The sequence below is a fragment of the Biomphalaria glabrata genome, chromosome 17 (assembly GCF_947242115.1).
Source record: "Biomphalaria glabrata chromosome 17, xgBioGlab47.1, whole genome shotgun sequence".
NCBI lineage: Eukaryota > Metazoa > Mollusca > Gastropoda > Planorbidae > Biomphalaria > Biomphalaria glabrata.
In genome coordinates this window covers 27,443,486-27,468,123 of record NC_074727.1, presented here as the reverse complement: position 1 = coordinate 27,468,123, position 24,638 = coordinate 27,443,486, and the positions used below count along the sequence as shown (strand labels likewise).

The 24,638-nt window shown below is 39.1% G+C and overlaps 1 protein-coding gene across 3 annotated transcripts in view; it reads left to right on the top strand.

The window, feature by feature from the left end:
* Nucleotides 1-5,023: 5,023 nt before the first annotated feature.
* The window catches only part of LOC106050287 (protein dhs-3-like), a 66,772-nt gene continuing 47,157 nt past the window's right edge, over nt 5,024-24,638 (top strand). The window contains exons 1-2 of one of the 3 annotated variants that reach the window (XM_056014994.1): nt 5,024-5,173; nt 12,324-12,486. In XM_056014994.1, coding sequence (XP_055870969.1) covers nt 12,345-12,486 — 142 coding nt within the window. In that variant the 5' untranslated portion in view covers nt 5,024-5,173; nt 12,324-12,344. Of the gene's footprint in view, nt 5,218-12,323; nt 12,487-24,638 lie in introns of all 3 variants that reach the window. The other 2 variants (XM_056014991.1, XM_056014993.1) reach the window with 2 other exon arrangements.

The following is a 24,638-nucleotide window of genomic DNA, read 5'->3' as shown; positions in this document are numbered from 1 at the left end:
GTGTTCAATTTTTGTTTCTTGAATTTAATCTTTATCAGTGATTTCCAAAGTGGTCTATATAGACCCCCAGGAGGTCTACGAAGGTTAAAAAGGGAATTGAGGGTATACGATAAAGAATCTCAATTCAGCATGTAGTGACTTTAATTTTGACAATTGGAATTTTTTCATACACACATATGATTTGTACCTTAGGAAATCCTTAAAATGTTTATCCTGCTGATTGAATGAAAAATTGTTTCATTTAATTTAATAACTATATTTAAATAGTGTAGTTTTGTCTAGTTATAACTTTAGCAAAAAAAATGTAGACTGTACAGCGTTAAGTATTTGAAATTCAACTTCATTGCTTTCTTGTCAAACAAGCGAGTGTTAATGTGCCATTTTTTTATGATGCTATGAAACCAATTAATTAAGCTGGAGGATCATTTGAGATGATGCCACCCTGGTAAAAAGATAAAGGTTTGCAAAACTTTCAAACACTCAAAGATAAAGTTCAGAATACACCCACCAAATCTCTCTGACCTGATATTGAGAAGATGATGATTAGTGAGCGTTTTACTCTATCTCTTTACTTATTTAGTAAAATGCTGAAAACCTCACACGATAGGCAAAATTATTGATTTTACCAGCCGTTGAAGAAATTGTAAAAACTCTTACACAAATTTATATCATTAAAAGAATTTCATGTTTGGGTTTTGTGGCCGCTGTCTTGTTTTGAGCCTATTGATGAAGAATGCAATTTTGAAGACATTCTCTGGTGAGTCAGTGGTGACACTCCAAAAGTACAATTTCAATGGTCCCAATTTTGAGCATCCGGAACATATGTTTTCTCATTATGATGTGTACGGTTCTGATATGAAAAATTAGAAGTAGTGCTATCGGAATAGTTTGTAATAGGTGTCATCTTTCTTGTATATCGAATGAGAGCTTGTCCATTTCTCGTTTTTACAATTCACAATTAGTTTCTTCATTTCTTCCGGATAGAGTGTGATGTTCAAGTGTGTATTTGTTTTCTCACATTTGGCGAGTCAGCCTTCTATTTCCTACTATTTAAACATTGGAGAACAGTGTTCTTGCTGTTGTTGTTGAGCTTTACACTGTCACACAATAAGTTTTGTACAAAATCTTTTGGATGTTCCTTCAGATTATGTGGATAATTACATCCTAGCCCAAACCTCCTGACGGGAGATGCGAGCAGGCAAGGTGACCACCGAATGTCAGTCCAGTCATTATGAGTTGTTTTATTTAAGAGGAATCTTTGAAGGACTATTTTAATTTTTAAACATGTAATTTTACTAATATTCAGATAGGTTACACTGAAATTAACAAATGTTTTCGACGCCCCCTCTCCTTGTTGTTAGTTAGTCGTTGGTTTGTCGCTACAAACGGCTAGTGCAATTGAAACAATAAAGGCGTTTTATATTTTTACTAAATAAATTTTAAATAACTTGAAGAAACTTCGTTTGTGAACATAAACTCAATAAAGCCTAACTTGTTACAATATTCACATATTTAACTTGAGATAGAGATGTAATATAAATAAAAATATAATGATATTTAAACGAAATCTAGCTCACCACAAAACAACGTCTTTACACTTTCATTTCTCAAAATTGTCTGCCGTTTCACATTTGCATAACACTAATTTCATCATTCTCGTTATATATGCATACACAAAATTGCTAAACCTCTTCTTACCGCTGCCTAGGAAACACACACACACTCTATAACACCCCTTTTTGCCATGAAGTTGCACACCTCCCTGGCCAATTAGAGGTACTCGCCACCCCCCAACCCCGGGGGAGGACCCAAAGTTTGAGAAACGCTGCATTAAAAATACTGATGACCAATAATGCAAAACAGAATAATAGTAATAATAATCAAATACGGATTCAAGTACTTTCACAATTTTTAAAAATAAAACACTAAACAGAAATGTAAATACCGCTATATATAATTAACTATTAAGTAGTTCTAATATTAAATATTTATAAAACAGATTCCGTTTTTAACTAATTCTACTTCGAGAAGAAGATAATTAAAATGTATTTTAAACTGGAACATAAAAGAACTTATTGTACACTCTACACTCAGCCATTTCAAGTAAAAGTGACAATGTTTTAAAATTGACTTTCTAATTTCAAATCTACTTACAGGGTGGACTATTCGACTCGAAACAAATATTGCAAACAACCCTCGAAAATTCAAGGCCAGTAAGGGTCGGCACGTATGGAAAAAACCCATGGGAGTCTATCGCGCGCCGCTTTTTTTTTTCTTTTTAAAGTTCCGAAAAATAACTTTTTGTACGAATATCGTCTCCCCCCACCCTCCCCCCCCCAAAAAAAAAAAAAAAAGAAAAAAAAGGTTTCAAAGGATAATGGAATCATAAGAATTTAAATAAAATATTTAAGCATTTTTTTTATTATTGAACCAAAAATGTAAAAAAAAAAAAAAGAATCTTGAAATAATGATTTGACCGCCCCTTACATTCGGCCACCTGCTTGCAATGCACACATTGCACAATAGGTAGTGGCGGCCCTGATTAGACCCATATTTAGAGCAGGGTAGGCCATCGTCTTGTTTTCCTCGCGCCAAATGTCTTATTGAGATGTGCCACTCAAACAATTTTTTTTCCCAAGTAGTCCTTTCATTCATTGCACATATTAAGTCAGTTATAGGCTATACAAATCCCGCTGAAAAGCTAGATTTTAAATGGATAATCATAATATTTAGAGATACAAGACACCGATAGCAAAGACAAACAGACACAAACACTCTTTTGTTACCCTGGCAATCAAATCATTAAATAAGAAAAATCTGGTATAAACTTTGTCTCATGTAAATTATGAGTGAGTCTGGTGTGAATGTACACTTTGGTTTCTTATAGTTATAATGTTTTTTGTTTGGTGTAATGCACAAATTGTAAGACAAATTTCCATACGGACAACAAAGATTATTATTATTATTGTTTTTATTTCTTTTAATAGTTATATGCCTACGATTAAAAGGAGTGTTAAAGATGCGTGAAAGTGTTATTAAAATATATGACTTCTACAACAATGAGTTATCCAACTAAAAAATAACAATGGATCTACCAAATAAGTCCAGTTTCTCACTGCAGAACAAATTTAGGAAACTGCCTTAGACTTTAGACCAGCGGTTCCCAAACTTTTTTGTCTCGTAGACCCCTTGCCATGTTTTCTGGTTTTCGGTAGACCCCCCCCCCCCTGCTTAATTTGTATTGCATTTTTGCAAATTCAACATTTTTTTTCAACTAATTTCTAACTATATTGAGTTGAATATTGAAAAAGTCATATAAAAGCAACATTAAAATTTATTGAGATCTATCTTTCTTATTGCTAAAATTCAAATTTTAACAAACTAAAATAGCATTTAATATTTATTACTGGGATCAACAAACACACTAAATATTTTTTTATTATCCTTTGCTACAAATATTTTGTTTTATGCAGGAATTGCTTGTTTTATGAAGTAGTCCTTTAAACGTTAAATATTAATTAATTAATTGGTCTTAAATATTATTGTAAAAGTTTTCGCAAAGAGTTTCTCGATTCCTGTCCTGTCTGAGGGCTCCCAACGGTAGACAGGCATGTTTTGACTGGGCCAAATCGGACTGTGCCGTGTACACAGCGCACCGTCCCTGTTCTCTAGACCCACTCGCTATAAGTGGCCGAGAACAGTGCTAACTGCGGGGTACACACCAGTACGGTGTACCAGCACCTTTTTCAATGTGGGGAAAAATTATTACTTTTCTTGTATTTTAACGTTTATTATTAATTTATTAGTAGTTAAAAGTTAGACAATCCATCACTGACTACCGGCACCTATTTTTTTTTTTTACCAAAAAAAAAAAAAGCGCTGTCAAAACCAATGACGCTGCTAATCCCAAACTGTATACTGGGTATATGTCGTTTGCAAAGAATTACATTTACATAAGAAGTTTTTAATTTTATAACTCATGCCACTGATGTATAGTTGCTTAAAGAAATTATTTTAATAAAATCAGATGTATATATAAGGTTTGTGTAAAACATATTTAAACCTAAAACGGCTGGTAAAATCAATGTTTTAACTTTAAGTGTTTTCCGTATTTTGCTATAAGTAAAGAGATCTTGTAAGACGTTCACAAACCACCATCTTCTTTATATGATGTCGAAGATTTTCTGGGTCTATTATGAACTTTATCTTTGAGTGCTTTGTCTCAAATGATCCTTCAGCGTAATTGGTTTACTATCATCATTGGTTTACTATCATCATTAAAGGGCAGTTAGGTTTGCTTTTGTTTTTTGATTTGAGGCACATCGGCACAATTTAGGCCATGTCGTGCCTGCAGTCCCTTAAGGATCCCTCTCTCTCGCTAAACAACAAGGGCCAGATTCTATACAGTCATATCATTAAAATCAAGGTCTATTCACAGTTAAAATAGTAAAGGTAGTAAAAATTTAAATATTTGGTAAAAATCTAATGTAAATAGTGCATGTTCACAAATTCATAAATCAGATCTTCATAGATAGCCCCACTTCCCGGATAAAGCCCAGTACCTTCCCAGGGTCGACATTATCAAGTTAGGTAACCGTTTGTTTGACAAAGAAGGAACGAATCTTAATTTTAAATAATCAAATAACGCTGTACAGTCTACATTTCTTTTTGTTAAACATTAGCTACATGTAGACAAAATGAAGCTCTTTAAATAAGTATTGAAATTAAATACAACAATTTTCTTTTTGAATTGCATGATAAATATTTAAAGAATTAACTGTGGACACTGTGGTACAAATCATATATTAATGTATGAAATAGTTACATTAATCATAATTAATGGAATTTAAAAACTAAAGTCACAACTTGCTAGGCTTCAATGAAATTCGTGATCGTAGACCCCCGTGGACATCTCATAGATCCCCAATTTATTTTTTCACTTTCGTAGACCCCTTGGACTTGGAAATCTTCGTAGACCCCTGGGGGTCTATATACTATATTATAGACTATAGACCACTTTGGGAATGACTGCTTTAGACTATGTTATGTTTTCTAAACTTTGACCTTTAATCCCTAAGTACAAACTTCGGATTTTGTTTATTAAACGAAATAAAGCTTTTTTATTATTCCCGAGTCCAGATCTAACTGTTGTGTGTGTTATTAGTGTTCATCGGTAAGGCAAGGCTTACACTGACCAAAGACTCTCTATAGACTATAGTAATTTACTGTCATAGATCTAGATATCCTTTTTAAATTATACATGATACAAAAACACTATTATAGGTCTAGACTTTGGTACTTTTTTCAATTCAATGTCAAGTTGAGAACTAGATCTATAGATCTAGAAGCTAGATCTAGATCTAGATTCTAGATTTGAACGAAGTCGAGCCGGTAAATTTCTATCTCTAGAGTCTAGAGAAAGAAATACATCGACTTAATCTTAGTCTTTTAATAGATTCTACTCTTGTTTCTAGTTCTACAAGAAGTTATAGTCAATCTAAAATTTATCTTATCTAGACATAGAATCTAGATTTAGATTTAGACTCTCTAGTAGTCTCTAGAGGAGTCTAGTCTAGTAAATTCTGGCTGTTATTACTATCAATATCAATCCATGTTTCAATGTTTGATTATTAACAAACAACGTACGAAACCAAGTAAAAATCTAAAATCACATTGTCACATTATTAACTATGCTTAACTTTAACCGATTATAAAAACCTTGTTTCATCTTCAGTAATGACAGTAAGAATCTTTTAAAATCGTGGTAATACAAGCGAACATTTCATATAATTTTATTTATTATAGTAATTGACCACTTAAACTAGATTCTAAGTAAAAAAAATCTAGCTAGATTCTAGATCTAGATCTGGTTTGGACTATTTTAAAATTGGTAAAGATCTTGTTAGTCAAGTGAATCTCAACGTGTAAGAGGTATGCAGATGACTTGGAAAAAACAAAAACTGATGCATAATGAGAAGGCGCTAGAAAAAAAAAGTTATTGAAGATGAAATAAACTTACTTCAAACAAAGAGACACTATTTCTGCTGACAAGTCTATATATTCCTCTACCCAGCCAAACCTAAATGGGGTGCTTGATAATAACCTTAAATAATAAAAAACCACCCACCAAAAAAAAGTACTAGATCGTAAATACAAATCTCTGATAATTCGACTGCTTCTCAAATCAATATTGTAATATCTGATGTTGTTTGTTTTTTTGTCCGTGACAGATTTTTGAAAAGAGAGATATGTTATTCCTTGTGTAGACCTTTGTTAAGAAATAACTCAGTGAAATTTTTTTTTTTTACTTAAAATACTCCCCCTCCCCCCGGAACAGTATTATAAATACAGAAAAAAGTTTAGATCTGTAATTTAACTCTTTCTCTCCATAATTATGTTCTATGTTCCAATGGAATAATTCATTTTGCTCAATTGTATTTCACTACCCTGTTTGGATTAATATTCAATTACTTTTTTGTTTGTTATTGAAAAATGTTATATTTGTTATATAATTAAAGAGGATTGCATACTCTTTTTACAAAATGCAAATTAATAGTAAACTCCCACTTTCCAAGAAATGCTCCCATGGCTTGCGTCTCTAAATGCCTGTGACAGTCAAATCCAGTGATTTTCCTAAAAATCCAGTGGAACCTGTTCTTACAAACTGACAGGAGAAGGGATGAAAGGCAAAACACTGGCGCCTCAAAACCAGTTTCACTTCGTGTTGCTGGAGCATGTCAGCCTAAATAATGCAACCCATCTAGGAGAAGGAAAACTCTGACTCCAAACCTCCACTTTGTGGCTATACTCCCCCGTGTGAGTATCGAGACTTGTAAATGACCAAGAGTAATAAATAACCCCACTGCCTTTCCACTTGCATAATAGTGGACCTCCCCCCCCCCCCCCCCCCCCAGGTGCTTTTTGACGGAGGTCTGGATTGCACTACTCCAGACGGTGGTCTGTGTCTCACTACTCTCTTCTACTGGATTTAAACCCATCATGAAGTTTTTTTCTGGATCTGCTGAATATGATATCGTGAAGGGGCCTGGATCCAGGATGTGATGATTCCACAGGGCATACCCAGGGCACAGTCCACCTTAAGCTGTCTACTACTGAATAGTTTCAGTTGGAGAGCTCTGTGAATGGTGTAGAATGGACCATTGGCCAACCTCACCTTGTCCCATGGAAATACGAAGAATCCATACGAGTTCAGATGTCAACTCGTAAAAGGTCTGCACATGGCAGTTTCTTCCAGGACTGCCTGTGATAAGTCAGCTACTGGAAATAAAAAACAGCAAACACCTAAATCTTTTGCAACTCAACATCTTAGGCCAACAAAACTCCAACACATACTCAAGAAGCATGATATACACATAGCGCTATTACAAGAAACACTACTGCCCAAAAAAAAAATAAACATCACAGGCTACACACAGTACAGATGCCTTTGCACCAAATGTCAGGGAATTATGACCCCCATAAGAAACGACACTCAAGCAAGAGTAAAACATGTACAGAACACTACAGATATCGACATGCAGGGAAACACTTCTTTGGAGAGGAGGAACTAAGTACACCATCAAAAACTTCTATTGCCCACCATCTTCAACAGCAGAAATAAACCTACAACTACCACACTACACAAGGACAATAATAGCTGGTGACTTTAATGCACACGCACTCTCCCTAGGCTACCCATACTACAACAAGCGTGGCAAAGAAATAGAGGATGTAACAAATGCCTCTAACCTACAACTTCTGCAAAACAAAACCTCACCTCCAACATTCCTCCATTACCGACTCTTCTAAAATAACAGTTCTTGAAGACATAGGTAGTGACCACAGGCCTATACTCCTCAATATTGGAACACCAGGTAGATACCAACCTAGCAAAACAACTAGATGGAACTATAAAAAAGCTAACTGGGCAGCTTTTTCACCAGAAACAGACACAAGACTATCAAGCATAATGGAGACAGATGTCAACTCAACCTACACAACTATAGTCTTCAACATCTTACAAGCAGCGAAAAAACACATCCCTCGAGGTCAAGTTAGGAAATACAAACCTTTTTGGACACCTGAATTAGATAAATTAGTAAAAGAAAGAAACATGACCAGGAAGATTATAGACAAAAACTCCTACTAGAGAAAACAAGACAAAGTACAGCAAACTGGCAGGGCTTATAAGATACACAATTAAAACAGAAAAAAACACAACATGCCAACAACTAGATCTAAACAAGGATGATTGAAAGGGCTGGACCCTTCTGCACCGGCTAGCAGGAAAGAAACAAATAACAAACCCCCAACCTATAAAAGGCACTGATGACCTAATATCAAAAAAACTTAAAAAGGCCAAAACCTTCAATAATACTTTGCCAGCACCAACAAGTCAAAACCAAGAAAACAACTGACCAGGCCTTTAGTAATATCCTAAAGAATGAAGAAAAAGCTTCAACAGTCAACTGTCAGATCTTTGACACTCCCTTCCCTCTATATGAGCCCAGTACTGCCCTAAAAAATCTCAAGTCAAGAAAATCCCCTGGTTCCGATAAAATAACAAATGAAATGATCCAGGGACTAGGACCACAGGCCCAAAACTGTATACTTAACTTTATCAACCATACCTGGAAAACTAGAGACATACCACAGGAATGGAGAATCGCAAACATAATACCCATTTTAAAGAAAAATAAACCACCTGGAGACCCAAAAAGTTATAGACCAATATCTCTAACATCCAACATTGGCAAAATGGCAGAAAAAATGATCAATAACCGACTTTTTTGGTGGCTAGAAAGTACTTGCTCACTCCACAATGCACAAGCTGGCTTCAAGAAAGCAAGTAGAACAGAAGACCACCTCTTTCATTTTATCCAGGACAGTGGAAGGGTTTCATGAAAATAAGCATACTACAGCAGTATTTATAGATTTGCAATAAGCTTATGTTATAGTGTGGAGAAAGGGTCTATTTTTGAAGATGAAAAAAATGGGCATCCATGGAAAAATGTACAGCTGGATCAGGGCATTCTTAAAAAACAGAACCATCCAAACCCGATTCGAAGGTGCCACCTCTAGTAAAAAAAAAGCTTGGAAGAAGGACTACCACAAGGTTCAGTCCTTAGCTGCACTCTTTCTAATCTTCATGAATGACCTTCCGAATCTCATTTCGGTCAATAAGGCACTTTACGCAGACAACCTTTTAATTTGGACTACAGAGAAATATTCAGTGGTGACTTTTCTCCATGTTTTCAAAATTATGGAAAATGGAAATAAACAAAGAAAAGTCAGTTTATTCAATCTTTAGCCACAGCAACAAAATAGCAAAAAGAAACTACATCCTAAAGGCAGCACGGAAAACCAACTCCTAGATACCCCCTCCCCCCCACTGGTCCACAAATGAGATTGGACCAAAAGCGCTCTGAGCATGATATAAGCATGAAATAAGCACTATATAAAAGCTATAATAATAATCCTAAAAATAGACTCACAGCCAATAAATAAAGATGAAAATCCAACATATCTTGGTGTAAAATTAGACCAAAGACTGTTTCTAAAACAGTTTATGGCAGATTTAAAAGAAAAGGCATCACAAAGATTAAACATTATAAAACACCTAGCTGAAAAGAAAACCTTAAGACAGTTTTACACTGGATACGTCAGATCTGTAATGGATAACTGTCTCTCCATACAAGAAGCCGCCAACAAAACCTATCAATCATCATTAGACACAATCCAAAACCAAGCCTTGCGTCTATTTAGTGGAGGTATGAGAACTACTCCCACAGCAGCCTGTGAAATAGACTCCAATATTAAACCTCTTAAGTTAAGGCGCAGCAGAGCAGCATTAGAAGCTGTTGAGAGATACAGAGAAATAGGAAAAACAACCAAAAAAGCAAAGAACTCTGATTCAACTTACTGACAAACTAGCCCTAAAACACCACCTACCCAATAACAGAGAAAAAAATTACCAGATTTTCAAACGTAACGCCTGGACTAAACTACAGACAACCAATCATTAAAACACATTTACTAAATAACACCTTAATAAAAGAATCAAATCCACTGGAGCTCAAAGTAGGCACAGTCAAAACAATTGAAAGCTATCCAAAAACAGCTATCCATATATATACCGACGGATCAGCCTTCAAAGCCACCATCAATGCTGGTCTTGGTGCCTTCCTGGTCTTCCCTAAAAATAAACACTTTGAAATAAGTGCACCCTGTGGTGATTACTGCTCAAACTTTTAAGCTGAAATTGAGGCAATTACCATAGCACTACAGACAGTGGAAAACAAATTATATGAAGGAATGCAATCACCATCAGATATTGTTGTCATTGCAGACTTCCAATCCACTCTGCAAGCACTTAACAGGAGCACCTCACACAGCCCAAGAGAGTTGACAACACTAATTGTGATAATCCATCAGATGATATCAAAATTAAATATCAATATCACACTACAGTGGATCCCTGGACAAATTGGCATCATGGGAAATGAAAAGGCAGATAAGCTATCAATGGCAGGTTCATCTATGGAACAACCAGACAGACCTGTAAGCTACCTCACCCTAAGGTCAATGTTAGTCAACAATCACAAAGAGGAGTTGCTCAACCAATGGGCATCAGGAAACACAGGCAGAGCCATGTACAAAGAAATGACTATGCCTAACAAACTGGACAGTATTAACTTCCTCCCCCGCAAAGAACAATCTACAATTTTCCAACCAAGAACAGGACACACACCTCTATTAAATTACCATCTGAACAAAATAAACTCCACACAACTCCCCCTTTGCAGACACTGCGCCCACCCTTATGAATCCTCTTTGAATGCCCCTTCCTAATCCACCTTAGGCAGACCCTACTGCCACTCCAGCCCAACATAACCAACACCCTGTACGGCAGTGCTGAACAACTGAAGAAAACAGCACACTTTTTTTCCTTGGCACAGTCTTCAAAAGAGCTCACAGCTCAGCAGCAATAAAGCTGGCTAGAAGAAGAAGAAGAAGAATATGCTAATATATTTTTAAGAGTTTCATACAGATATTCAGCTATCTTATCTCGAAAAAAAAAATAATCTCAATTTTTAGTATTAATTGCTTTTGATTATATCAACTGTGTAGATAAAAATTTGGCCTGATCTATAAGTTGGAGCAAACAGCAAATAAGATTTTGTTTTGCTATTTAAAAAAAGAAATTTCAAATTTTGATTAAGTTGGCTTTAAAAAAACACATTGGATCGAAATTGTGAAGAAAAGATAGTTTATGTTTCAATCTTGACAATAGCCTAGTTGCTCTAGATAGTTTATGTTTCAATCTTGAAAATAGCTGCTAGTTGCTCTAGATAGTTTATGTTTCAATCTTGACAATAGCCGCTAGTTGCTCTAGATAGTTTATGTTTCAATCTTGAAAATAGCTGCTAGTTGCTCTAGATAGTTTATGTTTCAATCTTGACAATAGCCGCTAGTTGCTCTAGATAGTTTATGTTTCAATCTTGACAATAGCTTAGTTGCTCTAGATGCAAGGTAAATAATAACAGGATAGTTCTGTCTTCCACCTCAAGTGTCAAGTGGGAGAATTAATGAAAGGTGAGCGATGAATGAATGCAAACAAAGAATTACTAGCTAATTTGTCATACTAGGAAAACCTCAAGTGTCAAGTGGGAGAATTAATGAAAGGTGAGCGATGAATGAATGCAAACAAAGAATTACTAGCTAATTTGTCACACTAGGAAAACCTCAAGTGTCAAGTGGGAGAATTAATGAAAGGTGAGCGATGAATGAATGCAAACAAAGAATTACTAGTTAATTTGTCACACTAGGAAAACCTCAAGTGTCAAGTGGGAGAATTAATGAAAGGTGAGCGATGAATGAATGCAAAAAAAGAATTACTAGCTAATTTGTCACAATAGGAAAACTTTACTTTGACCGTTATTATGTTTGGAAATATTATCTTTTATAATTATATTTGGTCTAGACAATCTTAATTTGGAACAGACCTAGTGGTTTTTCCCTCTGTCCCCATTCAAGAGCTCAATAAATAAATAGACTTTCAGAACTATTCTGTCTTCTGGATCTATAGCCGCCTTTCATTAGAAGTTTAAAAACTCTGATTCATAGATTTGCTTAACCAGAATTTTTGTTTCAGGAGGGTGGCATGGTAAAAAATGTTCCATTTTGTATTTATATAACAAAAAACAGCTGTACATTTTGGTGCAGCAGAGAGTGTGTAATGTAATGTTGGAAGCCCTATAATAGAATCAACTTATGGCTTTTCTTTATATAGTCTTTAATAATTATTTCCTTTTTATTTCTAGAACAATTAAAAGACTTTCAAAATGAGTCTTGTACTTGAATTCCTGCTGACCTTTGCCTTATCCATTTGGTATTGGATTGTGGGTATTTTTAAAGCCGTTGTTCCACAAAAATTTCTGAAACAGAAAAATGTCAAAGGTCAAGTTGTGCTTGTAACAGGGGCAGGTAACATATATTGATGTATTTTAAAATCAATTTTCTGAATTGTAGCCGACCTTTAGCAACATTTTTTTATTCTGACACATTGTCATGTAGGGCTGGGTGGACATTGATACATGACATTCAACAAATCCAAGTCTTCACCTTTTAGTTCAGAAGCTAAGCAATTTATGAGTTGCCCACTACATTCATTGATGTTCCTGTTGGATCCATGTATTTCCTTCACTTTCATGTGACCTTGTCAACTGTATGGCAGATGTTAACCAACTGCCTTTAATTCATGTCAGGTACCCATTAGTGTTGGATGAACTCAGGGGGCGCCCCAGAAATTCCAATTCCCAGCCAGATTCAAACCTGAGGCCCACGAGACCACCCACTCAAGTAATGTAATAATTCTTTTAGTTTGAAAGGATTTGTTATTGTAATATTCTTGGACTATATATGTCCTGAAATTATTTGTTATCATTGCTTACTCTTATTATATGTGTCGTGAAATTATTTGGTATTGTAGTAATCTTGGACTATATGTGTCCTCAAATTATTATTTGTGTCTCATTTCCCAGTTCAAGTTTTTGGTGAACTGTTTAAAATTAGAAAAGAAAACAATAAAATGATTGAAAACTTCTTAAAAAATACATCAACATGTCAACTCCACATCAGCTCCAGTTTTTTTCTTGGTTTGCCATGCTTTAGTTATAGGGATCATAATTGTTTTTTTCCAGATATTTAGGATTCTGCCTGATTTCCAGCTAGCTTTAAATATTTGTAGCAGTTTTCTTTTGGCTTGAGAACCCAAGTGAAAAAGCATGTCATTAGAAATTTTATCTGGACCCGTGGCTTGTTTTGGTTTGAGAACTTTTAGAGCTTTATCTAGTTCCTTAGGTTTATGGTCATTCCCAAAGAGTAAGCTGCTTTAGTTGTGAAGAAACAAGTTCCTTTTACGTTAAAAGTGTATTTTAATTGTGGAACATTTTAACAAAACATATATACACTATACACGACAACGTTATAGACAGATACCCAACTTCACTCGCTGACTTTCTCTCTCTCTCTTCTTGTTTACACACTAGTCACTTCCCCCAAGTCCCCTTACTCTTGATACCCAATACTTGACCGTGTGTCACGGTTGACCACACAGTAACCGTGTCACAACAGTCCTCCCAGGGCAGAGAAAAATTTTTATCGTATCAAAATTTCATGAACCCAATAGTTTGGGTGTACATCAATAATGTTTTACATCGACAAGAAAAAACAATGACATGTAATACAATGGCTTCTTCTATTATGAGAGAACTGATAAAGCCTATGACGACAAATAAATCTTCAATATGTTATTGCAAGGGACATTTCCAATTGACCTATCGCCGAAAGCTTTCCTGTTATATTATACAACTTATATACAAAAAAAAATCCACACATTTAGTTTTTTTCTATTTAACAACAATCTTTTAAATGCCAACATTGTCAGGTGAAAAATGCACAATTAGTTAATACTTTATGTTACATCAAAACATCTTCTAATTTAAGGGAATTGTTTACTATGTGTTTCTTTCATACCAGTTCCTAACTGGACATCTATCATCTATGACTACAATGAATGCAACAAACATAAAAAACTCAATTGTAGTACAAATTTAACATCACTGAATGAAAATAAAAAAATTCTGGAGCGTATTGTTAATTCAATCTTGACAAGACAGACTTTAAAGTTATCTTTCAAGGTATTTGTTAATTTTCTCATAAGCTGATTAATGAATGAACCTAAGTCCAGTGGTCCTTAGACACATCTTGTCAACACGTCAGCAATCACGTTGATTTGTCCCGGAATAGCTTGAACTGTAAAGCTGAAGTCTTGAAGTTTTAAAGCCTATCTAGTGATCCTCTGGTTGGCTAGCTTATTTGTATTGATATAAGCTAGTGGGGCGTGATCTGTTAACAAGATGAATGATTTCCCAAGCAAGTAACGGGATAGTTTCGTTATGCAGAACACAATAGCTAGAGCTTCACGCTCTATGGTGGAATATTTCTGTTCTGCTGCGTTCAGCCTTTCTGCTAATTTAGTAAACTGGTCTTAGCGTTGCATCACACTTCTGCATTAAAGTGCCTCCCACTGCTGTGGAGGATGCATCTGTTGCCAAGTAGAAAGGGTTTCTGATGTCTGGAAGCTGGAGTACTATGTCGTCTGAGAAGACATTTTTAATGTTTTGCAGGCATTCCTGTAGTCTGGAGCTCCATGTGATCTTGTTTGGCATGCCTTTTTTTGTCAGTTCAATTAGAGGTTGTGTAATACTTGTGAAATTTGCCAGGAACCGTCTATAGTAATTACATAAACCTAAGATGCTTCGGACTTGTCCCTTTGTTGTAGGTATTGTTAAGTTGAGTATCTTGCTTATATTGTCTTGTAGTGGTCTGATCGTATTTTGCTGTATTCTGTGCCCTAGAAATTCAATCCCTGTTCTGGCGATTTTAACCTTACTAGGTTTTCTTGTAAGCCCGTTGTCTAGTAGTATCTGGAATACTTGTTGCAGACCAGCTACGTGTTCTTCTAATGTGTTGTGGAAGACACATATGTCATCAAGATAGAAAATGACATCAGGTCTTTTCCCTATTAGTTTTGCCATCATTCTGTTGAAGGTGGCAGGTGCGTTACTAAGCCCGAAACTCATGTAATTCCATTGGTAACAACCAAATGGAGTAGTGAATGTTGTAAGTGGCTTAGCATCTTCGTCTAGTGGAATTTGCCAGTAACCTCTGGCTAAGTCAAGAGTAGTGAAATATTTTGCACCTCTAAGTTTAGGTATAATGTTCTCTATGTTAGGCATTGGGTATGTATCTTTCACTGTGATGGCGTTTAGTTTCCGGTAGTCTACACATAGACGCATCTTCCCGGTTGTTTCCTTTTGTTTCACTAGGACTGCTGGAGCTGAGTATGGAGATGTGGATGTATCAATTATTCCCATTTTTAGCAGCGTTTCAATTTCCTTTTTCAGTATCTCTTCATGGTGTAAGGAAACTGGATATGGTTTGGATTTTGTGGGCTTCGTATCAGTCAGTTGGATAGTGTGTTTTATGGCAGTTGTTCTACCCGGTTTGTGAATATTGGCGTCCATTGAGCTAGCAGTTTATCAATATCTTGCTTAACTGGATACTGGAGGTGTGATGTGTCTATATCTTTCACAGTTTCACAGCTTTCAATAACTGGACACGGTAATTCCTCTGGTTCCTCTATTGTTTCTATCATCATAACTCTCTGACTGTCTTGCGTGTCTTGCTTAGCGTTCGTTGAAAGAGTTAATGGTCTGAGCATGTACAGCTTCAGCATATTGATGTGAAATACTTTGTCTCGACCTCTGATGTTTATACTGTAGTCGACCTTCGAAATCACCTTTGTGACTTGGAATGGGCCCTGCCATTTTATAAATAGCTGCAGAACCATGACATTATCACCAACTTGTAGTGTTCTCAACTTTCGTCCCTGATTTAGCTTTCTCAACAGTTCTGGTTTCTGTTTGTTTGCTTTTGGACAGTTTCGCATGCTTTGATTATATTTTGTCTTGTTTTGATGACAAGATCGTATCCTGTGAGTACGTCATGTTCTATGTTCCTATTTACTAGAAAGTCTCTGTATAGTGACATGGGTCCCCTAACAGGTGAGCCATAGAGCATCTCGAATGGTGAGAAGCCCGTTGTTGTGTGTGTTACTTCTCTGTAGGCGAACAGTATGGGGTTGATCAGCTTGTCCCAGTCTGTTGGGTTGTCCTGTGCTACTTTGTTCAGCATTGTTTTCAGCGTTAGTTCAGGCGTTCGCACATCCCATTTGTTTGGGGGTGAAAATGGGCAGCAAATTGTTGTTTAATATTCAGAGTTTTGCAAAACTGTGCGAATTCATTTGATTTAAACTGGGTGCCTTGGTCTCTCAGTATTATGCGAGGGTAACCTGTTCTTGCAAATATTGCTGTAAGTGAGTCTCCGACATCTTCAGAAAAAATTCATTTCAATGGTATTGCTTCTGGAAACCGTGTGCACATGTCTACAACAGTCAATATGTAGCGATGGCCTCTTCCGGATATTACTGGCATTGGTCCAATAATATCTACAGCTATCTTTTCAAATGGCATTTCACATAAGTCTGTTGTTCGTATTGGAGCTTGCATATATGTTCCCTTTGCTCCATGTATTTGGCAAATATGGCAAGATTTTATGTAGGCCTTGACTTCTTGCGTAATTCTAGGCCAAAAAAAATTCATTCAAGATTCTATTCAATGTTCTCTTTACTCCCATAGGTCCGGCAAACGGGGTGTCATGTGCAAGCTTTAAAATTGTTTCTCTGTACTTCTTTGGAACTAGCAATTGTTGTGTCTTGCCTGCTTTCAGATGAATTTCTCTCACATAAACACCATCTTCGCCTATCTTGATTAACCCTCGTCTTGGTGGAGCTTCACTTTCTATGAGTTTTATTAGATCTGGGTCATTTTTCTGTTCACTGACAAATTTTTCTGTTTTAATGTGTAGTGGGTCTTGACTTTCTGTGGAGATTTCCTTCGGGTTGTTCACTTGATTATTACTTGTCATATCGTTGTTTTCTGTTTCTGTATTTTCATTTTCATTGTTATAAGGAACTTGTATGTTATCGTTTGTATTTAGCACTTCTTCTGCTTTCTTCTGAGCTCTTGTAGTAACCATGGAACATTTCTGTGTGTATTTTTCTTTCCACTTGTTCAATTCTTCTACTGTGCAAGGTTTAGAGCCTTTGATACAGCCAATGATAAGGCCAATGTTGTCAGGCCTAATGTCTAGTACTAAAGCCTCATGCCAAGCACTGATGAACGGTGTGTGTATATTGATACGTGCTACCAGATGTGTAGTTACTTGACTAGTGTAACCAACACAGTTTTGTCTTCTTCCTGTGTACTCTTGTGGGTTGACGTATTCTTTTGCGACTAAAATTACAGTTGCACCTGTATCGTACAGTACGTTGGTAATTTGTTCTCCCACAAAGCCTGGGTATACCTGCAGTTTATTAGTGTGATTGGCAGCAAATGCTTGATCTCTTGGTCTGTCGTTCCAATCTTTATTGTGTCGGTTGTAGAAGCAAGTCTCTGTTGTGTGGTTTGTTCTACCACAAATTTGACATTGGAAACGAACTCTTTGCTGATTACGTTGATATTCTCTATTCTTGTAAGTATATGTTGGGCTCCTTTCTTCATCGTTGTCTCTTCGATATCTATATGTTGGACTCATTTCTTCATCTTTTTCTCTTCGAGATCTATTTGTTGGGCTCATTTCTTCATCTTTTTCTCTTCGAGATCTATATGTTGGACTCATTTCTTCATCTTTTTCTCTTCGAGATCTATATGTTGGGCTCATTCCTTCATCTTTCTCTCTTCGAGATCTATATGTTGGGCTCATTCCTTCATCTTTCTCTCTTCGAGATCTATATGTTGGGCTCATTCCTTCATCTTTCTCTCTTCGAGATCTATATGTTGGGCTCATTCCTTCATCTTTCTCTCTTCGAGATCTATATGTTGGGCTCTTGTCAGCGTTCTCTCTTCTATATAAAGGGCTTGGAGTCCGCATTCTTGCAGCGTTGTTCACCATAAAAGCTGATGTCGCAGTTGGGTTCTCTCTAGCTAACACTTCCCTTGGGTGTGCGGCCTTATACTGCCTTAGTTGTGATATCAGGCTGCTGATGGTCTTTGGCTCTCGCTCCGTGACGTATGTTTTCACATTATTATTGTAAGCTCCCATCACAGCGTCCATTATGATGTGTTCTCTGAGGGTTTCATATTTGTGATCCACTTTTGACAGGTCTACCCATCGATCATTCGTACTCTTTTCTTTCTTCATCTCTCATTTGAAGACGGATGTTGATGGCTCTACCTTTTAAGCGCCCCATGAGGCTTCTTGCCCATTCTGTCTGTGGGAGGTTGCATGATGTTGCTATATCCTCAAACCTCAGTAGATATGAGTCAATGCACTCATTCTGGCTCTCGTGAAATGGAGACATTCTGTCTAATTGTTTGTATTTGTCAAATTGTTCCTCCTTTTCATTTTGCTGTTCTTTGTCTTTCTTTTCTTTAAGTTTTAGTTCTAGTTGTAAGTCGTCCCGAGACATGACGTTAAACTGCGCTCCTCTTTCCTTAGCACTTTTGGAGCTCAAAAGTGCCCTACTTCTTTTCTATCATTGTGTCTGCCTCCTCTTTTCCTCAGTCTGCCTTCATTGATCATCACACTGTCTCCTTAACTTTAAATTCTCACTACGTCCTAGACCAGTCCGTTTGCCGTGGACTGCGACGGGTAAGGGGGCATAAAGAGATCCTGGTGTTTGAGTGGTGGCTATCTGAGGATAAACCACAACAACACAATACTTTGGCTCCAAGTTCCCCTAGACCTGAGACCCAGATGGCCTGCTCTGGGTCAACCGGCTGGTCATGCCGAGCTACCAGAATAGGTCGTCGACCTATGCTGGAGGGCGGTGGCTGGAGGGTCAATCAGGGAGCTGCTGTATCGGACACATGTCCGATGTAGCAGTCGTCCCGAGACATGACGTTAAACTGCGCTCCTCTTTCCTTAGCACTTTTGGAGCTCAAAAGTGCCCTACTTCTTTTCTATCATTGTGTCTGCCTCCTCTTTTCCTAAGTCTGCCTTCATTGATCATCACACTGTCTCCTTAACTTTAAATTCTCACTACGTCCTAGACCAGTCCGTTTGCCGTGGACTGCGACGGGTAAGGGGGGATAAAGAGATCCTGGTGTTTGAGTGGTGGCTATCTGAGGATAAACCACAACAACACAATACTTTGGCTCCAAGTTCCCCTAGACCTGAGACCCAGATGGCCCGCTCTGGGTCAACCGGCTGGTCATGCCGAGCTACCAGCATAGGTCGTCGACCTATGCTGGAGGGCGGTGGCTGGAGGGTCAATCAGGGAGCTGCTGTATCGGACACATGTCCGATGTAGCAGCTGACTGAGTATAGCACCTGTGTAGCCCTGGCGGGCTCATTCTGGACATCCGAATGGCCCGTCCCCTTGTTGGACTCGATGGCGGGTGGGGAGCACAGGTGCCGAATTAACCAAAATATATATGGACAAAAAAACACACACAAAACTACTTGCCCCAGACCTATGTCTGGGCAAGAAACGACGAATTGACGATAAAAAAGAGGAGGTCCCAAAAAGCTGTGCCACCTGGCCATCATTTCTGGTGGTAAGATGCACAGAGGAGGGAAAAAGCCTGACAAAGTTGAGCCCTTTTATTATCTATAAGGGACTCAAGTCAGTAGTGGGAGAGCCCAAGAGTGTGTCTAAGCTACACAAAACAATGGAACTCCTTGTAGAAGTAGACAGCAAGACACACTCTGATGGGCTTTTAAGATGCAGAAGACTCTGTGATCTCCAAGTGGAAGTCATGCAACACAAGAGTCTGAACACCAGCAGAGGTGTAATCAGCTCTAGGGACCTACTGGAATGTTCCGAGAAGGAAATAGTGGAGGGCATTGAAGGAGTCACCCATGCCCGGCGCATTACCAGGCGCAGGGAGGGTGAGGAGGTCAAAACCGCCACTATTATCCTCACATTCGAAACTAGGACACCGCCAGAGTATGTGAAGGCAGGATACCTACGAGTTCCAGTGAGGCCCTACATACCTAACCCCATGAGGTGCTTCAAGTGCCAGGGTTATGGACACGGCGCGGCAGTCTGCAAGAGGAACACTGTGTGTGCCAGATGTGCTGGAGAGGGTCATGAGGACAAGGGCTGCACAGCCCAGTTCAAATGCCCAAACTGTCAAGCTGGCCACTCAGCCTACTCCAAGGACTGCCCTGTGTGGAAACAGGAGGCTGCCGTGCAGGAGTACAAGGCAAGAAACGGATGTACCTTTAGCCAGGCGAAATCGGCTGTACTGGCCCTACCCAAGGGCCAATTCGGCTTGACAAAGACCTACGCCCAGGCTGTTGCTAAGAAAGGAAGATCCATAGCCACACAGACGGACACATTGACCCCACCACCCCCTCCTCCTCCCCCAACTCAGAAGAAAACACCGCCAAAGAACACACCTCTGAAGAAACAAGAAAGCCCTGTTGTCATGCTAAAGAACAGATTCTCTGTGCTCGCTGATGAGAGCATGGAGACTGAGCAGCATGTCAAAACCAATACTCCGGGAGAACCCGGAGACATCATGTCTGACACAGGTTCTCCTCAGAGAACCCAGCCAGACACCCCAACCTCTACCGAGTTAGAGGTAGACCAACTCCCTAAGGGGAGAAATCAAAGCGGAGAGGATGCCCGAGGTGAGAGAGGAGGAAATAACCTCCGCTCTAACCAGAGGGATCTCCCCTCTCCAGAGAGAAAGACTTCCCCCAAAAGGGGGTTGTCCTCCTCTCCATCCAAACCCAAGAATAAAAATACCAAGGTCACTGGAATAAAGGAAAACCCCTCCGGGGGCCTCCCAAGGCCAAATAGCTCCAAGTAGGTCATCTAGAATAAGCCATGGATTCCAGAATTGTACAGTGGAATTGTAGAGGCCTCAAGGCCAATTACGAGGAAATGCAGCTACTGATGGACTCTGAGACTCCTGTAGCTGTCTGCTTACAGGAAACATTTCTAAAAGATTGCATCAGCTTCCGAAGCTACCGTGCTTACACCAAGAATGTTGAGGATGCAGAGAGAGCATCAGGTGGAGTCTGTATCCTTGTGAAGGATAGCATCCCCCATGAGAGGGTAGAACTACAGACCACACTACAGGCCGTAGCAGCTAGGATAACCCTTCACAAGGTTATCACTTGCTGCAGCCTGTATCTACCACCAGGCGCTCCATTAAACCGAACAGACATGGAGGACCTATTGAAACAACTCCCCCGGCCTTATTTAATCCTTGGGGATTTCAATGCCCATAACACCATGTGGGGATCCAACAATACCGACACAAGAGGTCTTATGCTGGAGGATATCTTCCTCCAACATGATTTATGCATACTTAATGATGCATCACCGACCTACTTGCACCCAGGAACTGGATCATTCACATGCATTGACCTCACCGTATGCGTCCCCGGACTTCTGGACGATTTTAAATGGTCAGTTAGCAATGATCTACGGGGAAGTGATCACTTCCCAATCATCATTACTAACAATCTCCCTTCATTGGGACGACCTCAGCGGTGGAAACTGAATAAGGCCGATTGGGAACAATTCCAAAAAAGATGCTCTGAGGATATCACAGAAAATATCCTCCATGAACAGAACCCAGCTGATACCTTTGCTAGCAAGCTACTAAGTATAGCCAGGAAAGTTGTACCCCTAACCTCTGCAAATCCAAAACGGCCTAGCAAACCATGGTTTGATACAGCTTGCAAAAGTGCTATTGGAGATAGGAAAAAACGACTGGCTGCATTTATAAAGAATCCTTCCCAGGAAAACCTAAAGCTATTCAGGATAGCTAGAGCAAAGGCTAGACAAACCATATGGTCAGCCAAAAGGAATTCCTGGAGAAGTTTTGTCGGCAGTCTGGATGCCAAAACTTCTGCTAGAGCGGTTTGGAAGGCAGTAAGGCGAATCAAAGGGAAAGAATCAAATGCAATAGGGCATTTGAAAAACCAAGGACGAACTGTCACGTCCCCCAGAGAAATAGCTGACTGCCTTGCATCCTCAATAGCAGAAAAATCATCCACTGCACACTACACGCCAGAGTTCCAAAAAGTCAAAACCAGGGAGGAAAGACACCCCATTGATTTCAGGTCAGAGAACAATGAAGACTACAACAAACCGTTCTCGCTTGAGGAACTGAGGGAATCGCTGGACAAGTCACATGACACAGCGCCTGGAGAAGACGAAATCCATTACCAGTTCCTCAAGCACCTTCCCGAACCCTCATTGGCAGTCCTACTAGGGGTCTATAACTGTGTGTGGCAAACAGGCGCTTTCCCAAACAGCTGGAGGAAAGCCACAGTTATACCGATACCTAAACCGGGATGAGACGGCTCTGACCCAGCTAACTATCGACCAATAGCACTAACAAGCTGCATCTGCAAAACCATGGAAAGAATGATTAACAGTAGGCTGGTCTGGTACCTGGAAAGGAATAAAGTGATCTCAAACTACCAGTGCGGATTTCGGCAGGGGCGGACAACAACTGACCACCTGGTAAGGCTGGAAGCTTATATTAGAAATGCATTACTCAGAAGAGAACATCTAGTAGCTGTATTCTTCGATATAGAAAAGGCCTATGACACAACCTGGAAACATGGCATTCTACGTGACCTGGCGCTTATGGGGCTTAAGGGACACCTCCCCCGTTTTGTGGAGGAATTCCTGAAAGATCGAAAATTTCAGGTCCGAGTGGGCAACTCCGCTTCTGACACTCATGACCAGGAAATGGGTGTACCCCAGGGCAGCATTCTGTCAGTCACCCTGTTCAACATTAAAATAAATAGCATCATAAATGCGCTGTCCCCTGGCATAGAGTGCTCTTTGTATGTTGATGACTTTGTCATTCTTACTTATGGGAAAAACATGAACACCTTAGAAAGGAAATTACAGTTATGTTTAAACAAAATTCAGGGTTGGGCAAACTATAATGGTTTCAAATTCTCTGACTCCAAAACAGTTAGTATGCATTTTTGTAATCTAAGGGGGCTCCACCCAGACCCTGAACTATTTATACACAAAAAGAAGATCCCTGTCGTGAAAACTACAAAATTTTTAGGCCTCACCTTAGATTCCAAATTTAATTTTCTCCCCCACATTAAGGAACTTAAGAAGAAATGCCAAAAGTCATTAAACATACTAAGAGTACTCAGCCATACGGACTGGGGAGCTGACAGAGATACCTTGCTGCTGCTCTATCGGAGTCTAATTCGATCCAAGCTAGACTACGGATCCATAATATGTCTCGGCGCGTTTCGTACATCACCTATCCCAAGTCTCCATGTGGAGGCTGGAGAACTCCCCATGGATATAAGAATGAAAAAGCTTGCAATGCAGTATATAGTCAAGCTAAAATCCAACCCCACGAACCCTGCTTTTGACTCCATATTTAACCCCACAGAGGTAGAATTATACAATCGAAGGCCTAACGTCATACAGCCGTTGGGCCTTCGAATGAGAGAACCCATCCAAAATTTAACCCCACCCATTGACCAAATCTCTAAAATAGAAACCTCTCAGAATCCTTCTTGGCTAATGAATAAACCTAAATTAAATTTATCCCTCCTTAATTTCAAAAAAGAAAATACAGACCCAAGCATACCACTCATACCAGTCCACTTTAAGGAACTGCAGGAGAGCTACGGAGATTGTGGCACCATGTACACAGACGGATCCAAAATGGAGGGAAAGGTCGCGTGTGCCTGCTCCTTTCGGAACAAAACAATCTCCCGTAGACTCCCCGATGGCTGCTCCATCTTTACGGCCGAATTGCATGCAATATTGCTTGCACTTATGGCCGTAAAAGCATCAGAAAGGAGTAAATTTATAATCTGCTCCGACTCCAAATCTGCATTGCAAGGTTTGGGGCGGATGAAGACTGACATCCCATTGGTACATAAGAGCCTGAAGCTGTTGGACCTAATAACAGCCGACCGTAGGGATGTCACCTTCATCTGGGTCCCCTCCCATGTTGGCATTGAGGGAAACGAAGCCGCAGACAGAGAAGCAAAGAGAGCCCTAAATCATGCGGTGTCAGGAACCCAAATTCCCTACTCGGACCTGAGACAAAGTATTGCCTCTGCCACCTATCGAGAGTGGCAGAACCGATGGGAGGCTGAGACTCACAGTAAACTCAGGCAGATTGTGGCGGATGTCAGGTGGCGGCCCACATCTAAGGGTCTGACAAGGCGTGGTAGCACAACCATGTCCAGACTTAGGATTGGCCACACCTACATCACGCACTCTTTTGTACTGAAGAGAGAGGAGCCCCCACTTTGCGAGTACTGTGACTCTCGCCTCACCGTGGAACATATCCTCGTTGATTGCCCCAGATACAAGGATGTCAGGGCGAAACATTTTAGAGCCACTAATCTAAAAACACTATTTAATAATGTCGACCCTGGGAAGGTACTGGGCTTTATTCGGGAAGTGGGGCTATTTACGAAGATCTGATTTCTGAATTTGTGAACATGCACTATTTACATTAGATTTTTACCAAATATTTAAATTTTTACTA